General features: G+C 40.8%; 1 protein-coding gene across 1 annotated transcript in view; it reads left to right on the top strand.

Moving 5' to 3' along the window:
- Positions 1-17,510, top strand: part of MYH15 (myosin heavy chain 15) — a 160,287-nt gene that overhangs the window by 59,548 nt on the left and 83,229 nt on the right. Inside the window, exons 20-22 of the mRNA XM_030204176.1 lie at positions 225-312; positions 4,111-4,228; positions 11,420-11,543. Coding sequence (XP_030060036.1) covers positions 225-312; positions 4,111-4,228; positions 11,420-11,543 — 330 coding nt within the window. The remainder of the gene's footprint in view (positions 1-224; positions 313-4,110; positions 4,229-11,419; positions 11,544-17,510) is intronic.

Genomic DNA, 17,510 nt, shown 5'->3' with positions numbered 1-17,510 from the left:
CTGCTCCTTATAATTCCGCAGTGAGAGAACTTGAGTTTTAATTCAAGCAGTTTCACAGATTGCCCTTGCAGCTCAGGTCTTCCATCTCTTCCTTCTCTTCTTCCCCTCTGACTGGTGCTCTCACCCTGTTTCTAGTGAGAGCAGAACTGCCTTCAAACCATTTTTAGTACATTGTTTTTAATTCCCTTGTACTTTTACTATCTCTTATTTTCATGGTCTTTTAGGAAAACCTCAACAAACTCATGACCAACCTGAGATCCACAGCACCACATTTTGTACGCTGTATTATTCCCAATGAAACCAAAACTCCAGGTAAGCAAACATCCGTCTTTCCTGTATGTTTGTTCACTTCCTCTCTCTCTTGGTTGTGTCTTTTATCAGTCACAGAACAGCAGTAGAGAATGACACGGGGATGAAATTTGTCCTTGTCCCCGCCCCATTCCCATGGGTTCTGCCTCTGTCCCCACCCTGTCCCCGCAGGCCCCGTCTCCATCCCTGCAGGCCCTGTCTCCATCCCCGTGGGCTCTGTTCTCTATTTAAATCTTTTTATTAAAGTATTAAAAAGAACAATATGCTGTGCAACTGTTGTGCATAAATTACAAATAGAAAACAATAATAACAACGAGCAGCTATAATAACCCTCCTTCCCACCACCACTCTCTACCCTTCCAACCCCAACAATAGCTGACTTCTACTATCCCAAGGAATCCAAATCCACCTGGTCCAGGGGTACAAAATACAACCTGTTCTGTATGCCCTAGAGGAGAGAAATATGCCCTCTGAAGCACTGTTATAATTTTTTAATCTGTGGATGAATATGATGTACTACTACTACTATGTAGCATTTCTATAGCGCTACAAGGCATACGCAGCGCTGCACAAACATAGAAGAAAGACAGTCCCTGCTCAAAGAGCTTACAATCTAATAGACAAAAAATAAATAATGTAAGCAAATCAAATCAATTAATGTGGACAGGAAGGAAGAGAGGAGGGTAGGTGGAGGCGAGTGGTTACGAGTCAAAAGCAATGTTAAAGAGGTGGGCTTTCAGTCTAGATTTAAAGGTGGCCAAGGATGGGGCAAGACGTCATCAACAATCTCAGGATTCAATCTAGTTCTCTTGTCTTCCACAGTCCCTCCTGCAATAGAAGATGTCTTCTTAGAAGATGTGCTGGTAGCAGGATGTACAGGATCCACTCTGTGCAAATTTTGCTAGCTGTGGCCAGCATGTTTGTTTGGTTTTCCAAAAAATAATAATATTGTTGTCTGCATCAATTAAACATAACAGGCTTCAAAGTAGAAAGTGACATGGGGACAAAGTTTGTCCCCATCCTCATGGGCTCTGTCCCTGTCCCTGCCCCATCCCTGTGAGATCTGTCCCCGTCCCCATGGGATCCGTCCCCGCCCCATCCCTGGACTCTGTCCCTATCCCCGTAGTTACTGCGGGTCCTCGTCCCCATGTCATTCTGTAATCAGCATTCATTACAGTCCCATGCTTATTTTTATGGGGAGCTACCTTTTTCATGATTTGGATTTAATGCATGTCAAGTAGGGCTGTAGCAAATATTCGTATTCCATTTGGCCCCGACTACATTATTTGTATTCAACTGAATAGTGATTTAAATTTGAATACGAATAATCCGGGGCTCTTCTGTATTAAATCCTACTGAAATAAACACTTGTTATCTCTGATTTCACGTTGCTTCTTTTATTATTTGTTATGTTAAAGCTCAATGCCCATTATTCGTATTCAGTATTTGTATTTCGCTGAATAATATTTTTCATTATTCGTATTCAGACAAATAGTACAATATGCTATTCAGTACAGCTCTAATTTCAAGTACTAATTCCAGGCAAGTTACATTCAGGTACAGTAATTTCCTCTTCCCAGAGGGCTCGCAATCTAAGTTTGAACCTGAAGGGCTAATTGGCTTGATCACAAGGAGTATCAGTGGGATTTAAACTGTTGCAGAGAGGTTTGGGTTTGGATGTCCCTGAGATATGAATGCCATACTTGTTTAATTTCTGTAACATATGGAATGGATTGAAAGTCAGAAGGGTTGGTGGAGGAAGAATAAACAGATGAATAAAGCAACAGTAAGCCAAAACCAAAGTTAGCGTTTCACTTGATAGGCAGAACCTGTGCAATCCAGTAAGTACAGTAAGCATGGTAGGTGATGCCAAAGTTTGGAAGTGCCAAAATTTGCCAAGACCACTCTCATCTGTTGTGCTGGCCCTGAGGAGTGGTAGATGAGTCATGAGATCACAAGGCCCAGGCCAATCCCCTCTTCTCTTCTGCTGCCACCTCTGAGCCTGTAGCAGCAATGCACAAAGCAAGAGTGAAAGTACCAGGGAGCTTTCAAGCCTATGTACTCAGAAAAGCTGTTCTGGTCCCACCCCCTCTGATGTAGGGAGTGCAGGACCAGCAGTATCTTTGCAAGCACATGGGCTTAAAAGGTCCCCAACGTTTATCATGGTTGCTTAGTTCATTGCTGTTGTGGATCCAAAAGCACAGCACCAGAAGGGAAGGAAGTAAGTTACAAGAGAAATGCTAGACTGGGGAAGAAAGAGAATGTGGGGGTGATGCTTGACAGATGAGTGAGAGCAGAGGGAAGCAAGAAGGGATGTTGCTGGACTGAGGAGAGAAGGAGACGAGATGATGCTGGTGGAGTGGTGGGTTGGAGGGCGAGGAGAAAAGGGCAATGGTAAATAGAGGGAGGGGAGGAAAGATAAAAGGGAGAGAGGGAGAGTGATGCTGGATTGGTGGGAGAGAGGGGAGGAAGAGCAAGAGAGGAGATAATGCTGGATGTATGGGTGGGAGCACAGGGGAGGGGAAGGTAATGTTATGGGCTTTCCAGGTGTCTCAGTGAGTGTTCAGTTCAATTAGGAATAACCTTGGGCTTTAGTCCTCAGCTTATATAGTGAACAGTATGATCCTTAAAGATAACTGTAATAAAGTAACTAACCAAGGAATTATTCCAGTGCTGGGACATATATAAATTAATAAAATGTATTTGAAGCTTACTGGCACTTGGGGCTTGTCTTCTCACACTTCCACTTTCTTACCTATTTGGAGAAATGTAGCCTTTACATTGGGGTTGGAAAGCCAGACCTTTAGGACAAGGGAGACTGTTGGGGTTCCATGTCTGGAACATGAATTGCATCCAGATGGCTCCCTGTTGCCTTTACAAGTTTTAGGTGGGGGAGTCTTAACTCACTTTGCAGACACTTTTCCATCTTATCAGTTGAGCCATTATGTTTTGACCTTAGATAAATCTGCAGTGTTTACCTACCTCTCTGAATTTTGGTAAATTGGTTGCTCACATTCCTTCCTTGACGGTTGCAGCAGATTTGAGAGAGTGTCACTTTTGAGTGGCTCATCATGCGTACATATCTCAAACACAATTATTCCACATGGGCGACATCGAGTCACTTATTTGTCTAAAATGTTCTCAACAGCCTCTTTTTTCCATGCATTTTGGGAATACTCCAAGGTGCGTTCTTTTTGGATACATGTGGCCCAATATTTGCAATCTATTTTTAGGATCTGGCTTATCTTTGTTGGCAGTGGGCTTCTTGATGGACAAATATGAAATGTTTTCTATGCTTGTTTATCCAAAAAGCAGCTCTCCTAGGCAAAAAAATAATCCTTCATGTTTGGAAAGTTCCAGCAATATTGTAACTGGCGAAATTTGTTGCATAATATTATGCTTTTGGAGAGGCGGATGGTTGAAATCTCTCTTAGACACAAAAAACAGGTTTTATCTACTTGGGATTCTTATTTAAATTCTCTTTCACCCAGATCTCAGAGTTCAGTCCTTAATACCTTATAATTTCTACAAATTTATTTTTTTTTGGGGGGGGGGGGGGTTGGAAGGGGTTACCGGGGGCATTTCTTGGGCTAGTATATATTTGCTGTAATGGAGGTGTGACTACAAGAAACCAAGCTCTCCTCTGCTTCATGTTTGGGTGGATATCTTTTGAATTCTGTTGTTTGATTCACATTATGTTTGTTAATTGTTGGAAATTTCAATAAAAAGATTTGCATAAAATGTATTTCGATCGTGATCTTCTAATATTTCTATTTTTGCATTCAATTAATCTTGTCTCAGGTGCTATGGATCCTTTCCTGGTTCTTCATCAGCTGCGCTGTAATGGCGTTTTGGAAGGAATTCGTATCTGTCGCAAAGGTTTCCCAAACAGAGTACTATATGCTGACTTCAAGCAAAGGTTAGAAGTAGCAAGAACATGCCAGCCTAGAACCCCATATAGTCAAGATATTTTTCTATAGGTATCACATAGAGAAAATCTTTGACAAATCAGGTCCTAGAGGAATTACAGCAGCAGTGTATCTCACTATCATTTTGGCCTAAAATATGGGTGTGCTATTTTAAAGTATTTCAAATCCACAGGAAGTAAATATTTTAAATTTACAATGAATTTGCATCTCTGCTCCTGGATACCTGCAGCCTTTCTGCTTTGTACACTAGCCCCTGGGTTCTATATAAGGTGCGGTAAGTTGTGAGCATTAAATTTATTTATTTAACACATTTATATCCCACATTTTCCCACTTAGTTGCAGGCTCAATGTGGCTTACACAATACCGTAGAGGTAGGCTCCGGTTCAATAATACAAATACATAGTACAGTAGTAAGCATGTAAGAATCATCAGTATAAAACAGCAAGGAGATAAAGAGGGGGTGGTGATAGAAGTCTAGTACGGTCCATATTTTGCTGTGTTGCAGGAAGTAGGAAGTTAATTTGGGTCAGGGGGTAGGTCTTCTTAAACAAGTTGTTTTTCAGTAGTTTCCTGAAGTTAAGATGGTTATGGATAGATCTCACGGTTTTGGGAAAAGCGTTCCACAGTTGTGTACTTATGTAAGAAAAGCTGGATGCATAAGTTGATTTGTATCTAAGTCCATTGCAGTCTGGATAATGCAGGTTTAAATTGTTGGATTATTTGTAGTAAATAATTAGCAGATTTTAGTACACACAGCTTCAGCTTTAGAAATGTTAATTTCTTTCTTCATCTCTCTCTCATTCACCCCTGAATAATTCACTGCTGAGTCACTTTAAAGTTGAAGTAACAAAACATCTGTTTACTCACAGTTTGTAGTTAGATTATAATCAGACAGGCTTATATATACATATTACTATACATTTGTATTATCAGCTCCTTCCATGTGCTTAGATGGTAATGGATGCTCACACCACCATAGATCCTCTCAGGTTAGGAGAGATCATGAGCTCCATGTGCACCATGTGCTGCATGTGCTGCATCTAACCCCCACAGGAAGTTGCATAGCTATGTGACCTCTCTAAGTAATTCACATCAGAGGTCACAGAGTAATCACAGAGAAATAATAGGTGACAGGCAATGCATGTAAAATACAATTACATTCCAACAAACCCCTTCTCATGCATAACTGTCATGCAATTATTTATTCATACAAAGTCCAAGCTTTATACGCAGATTCACAAAATGTTCTCTGGGTAACGGTTTGGTCATGATGTCAGCTGTCATCTCACTGGTGTGACAATAGTGTAGACTGATGACCCCTTCTTTCGCCAACTCTCGCACGTTGTGGTATTTCGTTGCGATGTGCTTGGTGCGTGACTGAACCTTGTCATTCTGTGACAGTCGGATGCAGCTCTGATTATCTTCCATTATCTGGATTGGTCTCTTTTCAGCTATTCCAAAATCCAGCAAAAGTTTTTCAATCCACATCAGTTCTCTGCACGCTTCCGATACGGCCACGTATTCAGCTTCTGTAGAAGACAGACTCACAATACTTTGTTTATGACTGGCCCATGAAATTTGTACATTTCCATACATAAACACATATCCACTTGTGGATTTATAATCAGAATGATCCCCTGCCCAATCTGAATCACAGTAACATATTAGTTTTGGATTACTATTGGCTGAAATCTTTAATTTACAATCAATGGTACCCTTTAAATACCTTACCATCCTTTTAACTGCAGTCCAATCTGATTTGGTAGGTGAGCTGACCCTTCTGCTCAAAATTCCTACTGCATTTGCTATATCAGCCCTGTATGTGGTAGCTAGATATAAAAGCTTACCTATGGCTGATCTATATTGGATGTTATCTGGTAAAGGTTCTCTTACTGTTTCATCCTTCAGAAAATCAGTGATCATGGGAGTGCTTACAACTTGGGCATCTTGCATACTTAAACTTTCAATAAGCTCATTTATTTTCTGCTTCTGGCTTAGAAGATAAGAACCATCATTTTGTTTCTCAATTTCTATACCAAGATAGTATGACACATTACCAAGTTCTTTTATCTCAACATTCTGGTTTAAATATTTTACAATGCCCTTGTACTCTTGCTCACTTTCGCTTGCAATGAGCAGATCATCAACAAAAGCTAAAATGTATGCATATTGTCCATTTGTGCACCTAGTGTACAAACATTTATCTGCTTCACCTTGCTTAAATCCTAAATTTGTCAATATTTCATGCAATTTTTCATTCCAACATTTTGCACTTTGCTTTAATCCATAAAGACCTTTGTTTAATTTACACACTAGCTGTCTTTGTTTTGTATTTATGAAACCTGTTGGCTGTTCCATGTACAAGTCTTCAGTTATATCTCCGTGAAGAAACGCTGTTTTCACATCAATGTGTTTGACTTGCATGCCTTTTGAGACTGCAATGCTCAGAAGTGTTCTTATTGTCGTGTGTTTCACTACAGGTGCAAACACTTCATCAAAATCTTCTCCATATTTTTGAAGATATCCCTTTGCCACTAATCTGGCTTTATACCTTTCCACTTTTCCTTGTGCATTCCTTTTTAACTTGAATACCCATTTGCATCCTATAGCTTTCTTGCCAGGAGGTAATTTTGTAAGAATCCAAGTATTATTTTTATCCAATGCATCAATTTCTTCTTGTGCAGCTTTATGCCATTCAGCAGCTTCTTCTGCTGGCATTTTCTCAATCTCATCCCATGTTAAGGGCTCTTGAGCTTCTGCTGACTTTGTTAGGTAAGACAGTCTTGGGGGTGGAACACCTTTGTTTTCCCTGGATGAGCGTCTGACAATAGGTTGGTCTGACCTTTCCGCATCCTCTAAATCTGAGAGTTCTTCTCCAATTGATTCCCCTTCTCCAACTGTACTGTCTTCTTCAATGATCCTTTCTGTGTCTGCTTCCTCTGCCTGTTCCTCGTTAGATACAGATGAGTTGCTTTCAGACATCTGCCTTGGTATGGCATTTATATACACTGGCATGTCTATTATGGTTCTAGTTTCATATTCTGGATGATAAGGCTCATCTGGGATAATCCAGCCTTTATCAACCCTTTTGTTTTCATCAAAATATGTAACATGTCTTATGCCAACAATGCCAGTTTTCAGATTCAAAATTCTATATCCTTTGTGTCCTGGAGCATAGCCAACTAAAATGCCCCTTTCTGTTGTGGAATCCAGCTTATGCCTTCTTTGCTTTGGTATATGAGCATATGCTGTACTTCCAAATGTTCTTATGTGTGACAGGTTTGGCTTCCTACCATGCCATGTCTCATGTGGTGTGCGCTCAGCGCCTTTAGTTGGCATTCTGTTTTGTAGGTACACTGCTGTGAGAATGGCTTCTCCCCATAGTCTTTTAGGGAGATTGCTATCTGACAGCATACATCTGGTCATTTCCACAAGTGACCTAAATTTTCTCTCTGCAACAGAATTTTGCTCTGGTGTGTAAGCTACTGTTGTGATATGCTGAATGCCTTCTTGTTCTAGAAATGTGCGCATGCTTTGTGAAGTGAACTCACCACCATTGTCGGTCTGAAGAACCTTTGGTTTTCTTTCAAATTTATTGCTCACCATGGTTACGTATTTCTTCAGCATGTCTGTGACTTGACTTTTCTCTTTCAGCAAATAGGCCACACAATATCTAGAGAAATCATCCAAGAATATTAGCACAAATCTGTTATTTCCCAATGATGGGATATTAAACGGTCCACATAAGTCACTGTGTATTAAGTCCAGTACTTTATTACTCCTATTTCCTGTGTATGCAGGAAATGAGGGTCTCACACCTTTTTGAGTAACACAGTCTATGCATTTCTCCATTTTACCAGCATTCTTCCTTACTTGCGCCATATGTGAGGCTTCACCTGAAATGCTCAGTTTATAAACATCATTATGCATAAAAGCTTCAGCATACACTTCATCATTTTTAGAGATTGTGCACTTACTGTTTTCAAAATGAATCACAAATCCCTTCTTATCTAATGTAGATACACTAAGCATATTGCAAACTGCTTGGGGAATATACAAGACATCACTTACAGGAATTTCTTTAACTTCATTAGACACTTTGCATTTTAAGAATCCAATACCTTTTGCTTGGATCTTAGCAGTCCCTGCGTTTGCAGTTTTAAGAATACCTTCCTCTGGACACATTTCCTGAAAGAAATCTTTACAATTGGTTAAATGGCATGTGCTCCCCGAATCCAAAATCCAAGTACTTTCATTTGAATTATTATTTACCATAGTCAAAGATTTTTCTGCCATTAGAAAGCCCTTGTGTTTATCTTTGTCCTTCATACATTTCCTGGTTTGAAAATTCTTTAGTTCCATTGGCTTAGGTGAGCTAGAGGGAGTGTTTTGTGTTTCCTTACACCATTTAGATACATGTCCCTCCTTTCCACATGAGTAGCAAATCAGCTTGCCCTTGGGTGGAGTTTTCCCATAGCTCCGCCTTCCTCTGTTCTTTGCCAAGAAATTTGTTTCATTTCTCTCTGACTTGCTTTGAGAACACATCTCCTCAGAATCATTTATTATGCATTCCTGCCTTAGTTTTGATGTTGCCTGTTCAAAAGATTGCCCTTCAATGGCCTCATTTACAGACCTAAAAACATCAAACTTCTTTGATAGTGAGGTAAAAAGAAATGCTCTTTTCAATGCATCACACATGGGAATTCCAGAAAGTTCTAACTTTTGAAATGAAGACATAAGATGCATAATGTGATCATTACATTTACTTTTATCCCTTAATTTGGTTTCATTCAACTCTGCCAACCAAATTGGTTGCTGCTTTGCATATGTAGTTGCATACATAGTTCTCAGTTTATATAAAATGTCCTTTGGTGTATCTTTTCCCTCCACTAATATGGCTTGTTTCTCTGAGAGAGCTTCCAAAAGCATGCACTTCACATAATAGTTTGCATTGTCCCATTCAGCCATATTTTCATCTGTTCTGTCTTGGTCTAAGCATATATTTAATCTTTTTGCTCGAAGGAGACATATGAATCTTAGTTCCCACTGCCGATAATTAAACTCAGTTAATCTAGGCACCTTGAGAGAATAGAAAAATGGTGAATTTCTTCCCTCAGCCATTTTCTTAGCCTTCTGTCTGCTGTGTGGGGGGAGAGAGAGACAGACTGAATCTTTCCTTTAAAACTTAAGAGAAAAATGTGGCCTTTTTTTTTCTGCCTGGTAATATTTCTCTTCTTTTTCAATTCCTGGACCCTGGGCCCATAACCCTTTTGTTGGATTATTTGTAGTAAATAATTAGCAGATTTTAGTACACACAGCTTCAGCTTTAGAAATGTTAATTTCTTTCTTCATCTCTCTCTCATTCACCCCTGAATAATTCACTGCTGAGTCACTTTAAAGTTGAAGTAACAAAACATCTGTTTACTCACAGTTTGTAGTTAGATTATAATCAGACAGGCTTATATATACATATTACTATACATTTGTATTATCAGCTCCTTCCATGTGCTTAGATGGTAATGGATGCTCACACCACCATAGATCCTCTCAGGTTAGGAGAGATCATGAGCTCCATGTGCACCATGTGCTGCATGTGCTGCATCTAACCCCCACAGGAAGTTGCATAGCTATGTGACCTCTCTAAGTAATTCACATCAGAGGTCACAGAGTAATCACAGAGAAATAATAGGTGACAGGCAATGCATGTAAAATACAATTACATTCCAACATAAATAAGTTTGGGATAGGCTGGTACTGTTTCTGGGTGGTAGTTTTATGAGGTCCAACATGTATCCATGAACTTCACCATAAATAATCCTGTGGACAATGCCCAATTTATGTGCTCACCTTAATTGAGTAACAAGCCAATCAGTGATAACTGGCCAGTAATAACCAATTATCATCACTAATTGGCAATAACTGGAATTCTAAAAAGAGAGGTGCATGTACATTCCAATGCATTTAGCTTAAAAGGGGGTTCAGCCATGGGAAGAGTGTGGGTGTGTCAGGGGAATTACTCAAATTTATGCTCATGTTTATAGAATTCAGGGGAACATGCCTACATTTAGACACAGGTATTTACATTAGGTTTTCAGTGGCATAAATGGCCATGCCTAAATGTTATATAGCAGAGAGAGGGAACAAAGTACAAGCAAAAGTCCAAACAAAGAAACAGCACCAAGGGCCTTAAAAAGAGGGACACAGTTCTTTAATTATAAACCTTTGTAAAACAGTCCTTAGAAAAGGACCTAACACGGGCCGTGTTTCGAAGCTCTGCACCTGCGTCAGGAGTGTAGAAGAGCAGTACTCGTATGATAAAAAGCTAACACTCTCCTTTGATGTAGGTGTCACCTAGGCAAAGGAGAGTGTTAGCTTTTTATCATACGAGTACTATTCTTCTACATGTGCGGAGGAATACATATTGTAGACATACGTAACAACTTCCATCTGTGCTGAGTTACTCTACAAAATCTTCCCCGCCATCATCGTGACCCTTGACGCAGGCGCAGAGCACCGAAACATGGCACATGCCTAAATATAGGCACATTCCCCAGCCCTATGACCTATTCTGTACACTGCACCTAACTTTAGGCATGATTTATAGAATAGCGTTAAACGCTTTTTTGGACGCATCTATATTTTAGATGCCATTTACAGAATCTGGCCCTAGAGGGGTGGTTTTATAAAGAGGGCACCGAAAACACATCTAAACAACCAGAATGCCAGTACATACATGTGCATGTGTGCACTTTTTAGCAATCTAGGCATGAACATTTACATCAGCTCTGTGGCTGATGTAAGTGCTCTTGCCTAAAATATTATACGTATTAGACCTGTTATGCTACTATTCTATAAAGGAAAGTAGATCCCTACTTTCTTTTATAGACTAGGCCCTTTTGTGGTGCCTAAAATTAGGTACCCCTTTACAGAATAGCCCTCTGGTACAGTATGCACTTGTCAGTGCTGTTTTAATAGGCCAGCTGCTAGTCTTGACTTGCAATTGCCTATGAAGGAAGTGTGTGGGTCATCATTGTATGGCAGCTTCCTTACCAGCAGACTGTGGTGGGCATGGCCATGAAACCAGTTAGATCGAGGGACAGTTCTTTTCTTTTAACAGCACCAGTTTGGTCTTTCTGACCAAGAATTTCCACCCTATATTTCAACATCACTCTTCCAACAGGTACCGTATTCTGAATCCAAGTGCAATCCCAGAGGACAAGTTTGTAGACAGCAGAAAAGCATCTGAAAAGCTTTTGAGCACTTTGGATATAGACCACAACCAATATCGTTTTGGACACACTAAGGTAATAACAAAGTACAGGCATTCATCTAGAAGAAAATTACTGATGTACAACTGTGAGATAGCAGCACAAATAAAAGTGTTATTCTGTTCTAAAATTCAACTTGAATTTTTGGATTACGGTATCTAGATTGTTCCCATAATAACCTGAAGAACTAGAGAGATTTTATTTAAGCTGCTAAAAGAGAGATCATTGGGCACTATTTATTGTTAATGTGGTGCCTTAACAGTTGTGGTCTATGAGGAAGTAGCATGACCAACAAAACACTTCCAATGAAACCCAGGAGATGAAGAGAGTATAATAGGCTTTATTTCACAAGTAATTGGATAGACTTGACACACACCATGTTTCGGCAATAATGCCTGCCTCAGAAGTCTAAAATTTACAAACATATCAACATATATGCACACAATATAAAAATCCAAGTACTCTAGGAAGTTTGAAAATATTAGTTTGTATATGTCTCCCCCTTGTACTGGAAAGATTTCAAAAAAGAAATCTAAAATATAGAATTACAACCAGGAACCTCAACGCTCCAGATAGGGAAAATACATACAGTATTGCAAAGCCACTATCAAATTAGGAGTAAGTTATTATCATTGGTCCCAAAAAGGAAAAAAAAAGAGAAAAAGAATCATCCGCAAAAACTCATACTTACACGAGAAAATCAGATGATTTCAAAAACTTTTTCTCAGTTTCAGGATCTCCCCCCCTCCCTCCCTCCCTCCCAGTTCCTGGGTCCGGCCTCCCCCCCCTCCAAGTTCCAGGGTCCGCCCACCCACCCAACCTCCCATTTCCAGGGTCGTTTCCCCCCCCTCCCTCCCAGTTTCAGGGTCGTTGCCCCCCCTCTCTCCCTCCCTCCCAGTTCCAGTGTTGTTGCCACCCCTCTTCCCCCCCCCTCCAGCCACCCTGCGATGTTTAACTGCAAAATTAGGGAGCTGTGTAGTGTAATAAAATGCACCTGCATCATTGTGAAACTGACTCCGTGGCTTCACTGAAGTGAAGGGTTCGTAAGGTTCGTCAGATTCGTCAGTCTGTCAACATCTCTATTGGCCCCGCCCTCGCGCCTCTGATAGGTCTGCCGCCCTCAACGTCATCACGTTTTGACGCGAGGGCAGGGCCGAGAGAGATGGTGACAGACTGACGAATCTGATGAACCTTACGAACCCTTCACTTCAGTGAAGCCACGGAGTCAGCTTCAGAACGTTGGAGGTGCTTTTTATTATAGTAGAGATGTGGAGGTAGTAATTGCACATTCGCAGCAGATAAAGCAGTGCAGTTAATGGCACCTCAGAAGGCGTAGTTAACTGCATTATGTTATCTGCAATGCAGTTAATATGTAGTAAAGAACTTTTCTCTACGTTAACTAAATAGTAAAATGCTGGGAACATACCCAACAGTTACTAGAGAGGTTTTACGTTATTGCGTGTTTATTTTGGCAATTACCATACAATAGCTGCAAAACCATACCACTCTTTTTATATTCTTTGGGGGTTTTTTAAGAAGATTGAAGTATTTTGTTCTACATTCCACATTTCAACTTTATTTGATATACCACAAAAAAAAAAAAGAATGATATAAGCAGTTTGCAATGAATAATCAGAAAGGGAAAGGAGAAAAAAAAAGCACACAGGGGCCCTTTTAAAGTACTGCCGGCCCATCGCCGGTGCCAGCAGTAGTTCCACTCCCACCTCGCAACATTTCCAGCACTACTAAAAATTGTTCTGTATTTTTTACCATAGTAGTTACCCGGCAGTAATCGGGCAGCGTGCACCACTGGATTAGCATGGGAGACCTTACTGCCACCTGAATGGGGGACAGTAAGTGCTCCCCTCAAAATGGCCACGTGCCAAGTACAAACGGCCATTTCTTTTTTCCACCTTTTTATCTGTTGCAGTAAAAGGGGACTCCGTGGGTGGCAAAAACATGCGCTACGTCTAGCACAGGTCCCATTTAACGGCAGCCTAGTAAAAGGGTCTCACAAGGAGGCAATGTTAGAAAATATAAAAATTTAAACAGAGAGTATAAATATTAGTCTATGATAACAAAAGGGGGTATAAAGGACACATGACTATGTGGGAGGGATCAAAGCCCAGAATAGTGGGAATTAATTAATCTACAGTAGAAGGAAAAGCCTGAAGAAAATAAGAGGTTTTAACGGAGCCTTGAACGGCACAAAAGATGTTTCTAGGTGAAAATCAATAGTTAGGACATTCTAGAGGGTGGGTGCCACAACTTTAAAACAAGATCGCCTAACAGAATCTAAGCATTCACATTGATGGGTGGGAACCACTAGAATATTTTGTTAGAAGACTGGAGCGAACAGGCAGGAGTGTAGGAGAATAAGGGATCCTTTTATGAAGCTGCAGCAAAAGGGGGCCTGCGCTGGTGTTGGCTTGTGTTTTTGATGCGCGCTGAGGCCCCCTTTTACCGTAGCAAATAAATGCAGGTCTTAATTTTTTTTAAAGAAATGGCCATGCGGCAAGTGAAGCACCTTTCACGTGTCCATTTCAGGGAGGAGCACTTATTGCCACCCATTGAGGTGGTGATAAGGGCTCCCGCACTAAGCCAGCGGTAATTGGGCAGTGCCGATTACCGCAAGGTACACACTGGCGTTACAAAAATCAAAATATTTTTGTAGCGCCTGAAATGGCGCGGACTGGAGGTGGGAACAACCACCGGGCTGCTGGAGTAGCCTGGCGGTACTTCTGTTTTAGTGAACGGTAAGCCCTTGTTGGGTTTACCGCTGTTTTGTAAAAGACTCCCTACAGAACTAAAGAGGATAGTAGGGATATAGAATACTTGATGCACACACATGAGGATCTTAAATGAGATTCAGAATGTAATGGGGAGCTAGTGCTAATAAGGAGTGGTGTAACATGGGCAAATTTACTTCAGATATCAACATCACTACAGTATTTTGCAGCAGCTGTACCCTCCTAAGCTGGTATTGGGGCAGGCCCTGGAAAAGAGAGCTGTAGTAATCCAATTTAGATAAGACTAAGAAGTGAAGAAGCAGACATAGGGAAGCAATATCAAGAAACCCATGAGTAGAACGAAGTTGATGCAACGTGAAAAATGTTCTCTTAAATAAATTTGAGATGTGTGATGAAAAGGAAAGGTCAGAATCAAATTCGATGCTTAGGATTTTCACAGTTCTCTTTCCTCTCTGTTTACAAAGCAACGCAGCAATGCCAACACAGTCCATTCAAAGTAAATGGGTTGTGTCAGCATTAGCGCACGGCAGCCACTAGCATGGCTTAGTAAACAGAGGGGTTTATGTTTAGCGAAAACATTTTAGTTTTAAACAATTTTATTGATGACCTATCACAGACAATACAATATTCATACGCTATGTTCAAGATACATCAGGAAACAAATGAACAACTTGTAATCATAACATAGAGGTAGGCATCACTTTTCTCTTTAGCTTCCTCCCTCCCTACTCCCAGCTATTTCTCTTTTATCCATACCTCTATATCCCTCCCCGCAACCCCCCTTCTGCCCTTCCTTACCCCTCTAATATTCCTCCCCCCTGTAACCTCCCTCCCCCCTTTGTCCACCCCCCTTCCAGGCAGCTACATATCTCCAATAGCCCAGGGAAATTGACCTATTCACTATCTAAAACCTGTAGCTAACTTCGCTGGGTCCAAGCTCAGTCGATTAAGGATGGAACTTCGGGCCCTAGGGGCTAAAGCATTAATATATGATTCCCATATTAAGTAGAATTTACGCTGTGTTTTGGGTTTATAATATGAATCTCGCAGCTCCATTAGTAGCAACGCATGCCACCTGTTGCGCCATTGCCAAAACGATGGTGCCTCTAAATGTATCCAGTTAACTAAAATGCATTTTTTTCCCACGAGACATGCTTTAAAGATTAGCAGGTTATGACTAACGGTACCTTTCCCCTTCAGTAAGTCGACCCCCAAAAGGGCCGTTTCCGGTGTCAATGTCACCCTCCGCCCCAGGATTTCGCCTAAGAACTTCGCTATTTGTTCCCAGTAAGCGGATATCGCTGCACAAGCCCACATAGCATGATAATAGTTATGATTGGGATCTCCACACCTACCACAAGCTGATGATTCCGCCCTACCCATTTGATATAATCTTGACAATGAAGTGTATGCCCTGTAAATACTTCTTTCTTGGCATTCCCTCAATTCCGCGCTACTAATCCGTCCCCTGATCTGCCTCAAGCTGCTCCTTAATACGTCTATACTAATCTGTTTCTGTATATCTGCCGTCCACTTCCTGGCCAACTTTTCGAGATTCTTTGGTGGTCTACTCATTAATAACCTTTTGTGCAACATTGAGATAGAAGCTGGATCAGTTGTTGGCGTATCAAAAAGTTCGTCAAATTTGGAGGTCACATCAACTTCCAAAAAGTGTGTAGGCAGCGTGAGAATGTAATGAGAAACCTGTTTAAAGGCGTATGTATCTGCCCATGTATTAGAATTGAGATTCAAGGAGTCCATGGATTTAAGGCGCCCATCCTTGTCTACAAAGTCCTCCACCATGTGAAGTCCTTTATCTCCCCAGCTCCGGATACGTTTATTCTCTAACCCTGGTTTAAAGTTTCCGTTACCTCTAATGGGTAGCAATCTAGTAATATGTGTATCAAAGGACCAGAGCCTTGCCATCTCCCCCCATATCATCCGCAACGGCTTCACCAACATACTTCTACGAACATAAATAGGCAGATCTAAAGCCTCAGCCTGCAGTACATAATTAAAATGCAGAGGTCGCAACCAATCCGCTTCCATCTGCAATGGGGTACAACGTGATTCTCCCTTTAGCCAGTCTCTCAGGTGTCGGATCATACAGGCTCTATTATACCACCATAGGTTCAATATGCCAAATCCCCCTCTATTCCATCCATCCATCAGATTTTCCATACTAATCTGTGGCCTTTTCCTATGCCAGAAAATTTTTGAAAGCATACCAAGCAGTTTATTCCAATCGCTTTTGGTGAGGCATAGTGGTAAGGTTTGAAAGTAATAAAGCCACTTGGGAAAGATGATCATATTGAACAATGAAATTCGGCCTAGCAGTGACACCGGCAGCTCTCTCCATCTCTCCAGAAGCATACTGGTAGCTGAGAACTGTTGGATTATTTGTAGTAAATAATTAGCAGATTTTTATACACACAGTTTCAGCTTTAGAAATGTTAATTTCTTTTCTTCATCTCTCTCACATACACCCCAGAATAATTCACTGCTGAGTCACTTTAAAGTTGAAGTAACAAAACATCTGTTTACTCACAGTTTGTAGTTAGATATATATTCAGCAGGCTTATATATACATAATATAATACATTTGGTTTATCAGCTCTTTCCATGTGCTTAGATGGTAATGGATGCTCACACCTCAGATCCTCAGCTTAGGAGAGACCTTTTGAGCTCCATGTGCTGTGCCTAACCCCCACAGGAAGTTGCATGGGTGTGACCTCTCTAGGTAATTCACATCAGAGGTCACAGAGTAATCACAGAGAAAAAAAAAACATTGCTGACAGACAATGCATGTAAAACACAATACATTATTCCAACAAACCCCTTCTCATGCATAACTGTCATGCAATTATTAATTCATACAAAGTCCAAGCTTTATTCGCAGATTCTCAAAATGTTCTCTGGGTAACGGTTTGGTCATGATGTCAGCTGTCATCTCACTGGTGTGACAATAGTGTAGACTGATAACCCCTTCTTTCGCCAGCTCTCGCACGTTGTGATATTTCGTTGCGATGTGCTTGGTGCGTGACTGAACCTTGTCATTCTGTGACAGCCTGATGCAGCTCTGATTATCTTCCATTATCTGGATTGGTCTCTGTTCATCTATTCCAAAATCCAGCAAAAGTTTTTCAATCCACATCAGTTCTCTGCATGCTTCTGATACAGCCACATATTCTGCTTCTGTAGAAGACAGACTCACAATACTTTGTTTATGACTGGCCCAAGAAATTTGTACATT

Source organism: Microcaecilia unicolor, chromosome 5 (assembly GCF_901765095.1).
Source record: "Microcaecilia unicolor chromosome 5, aMicUni1.1, whole genome shotgun sequence".
In the NCBI taxonomy this organism is placed as follows: Eukaryota; Metazoa; Chordata; class Amphibia; order Gymnophiona; family Siphonopidae; genus Microcaecilia; species Microcaecilia unicolor.
Note: the sequence above shows the minus strand (reverse complement) of the source record. Positions and strands in the feature narration are given on the sequence as shown.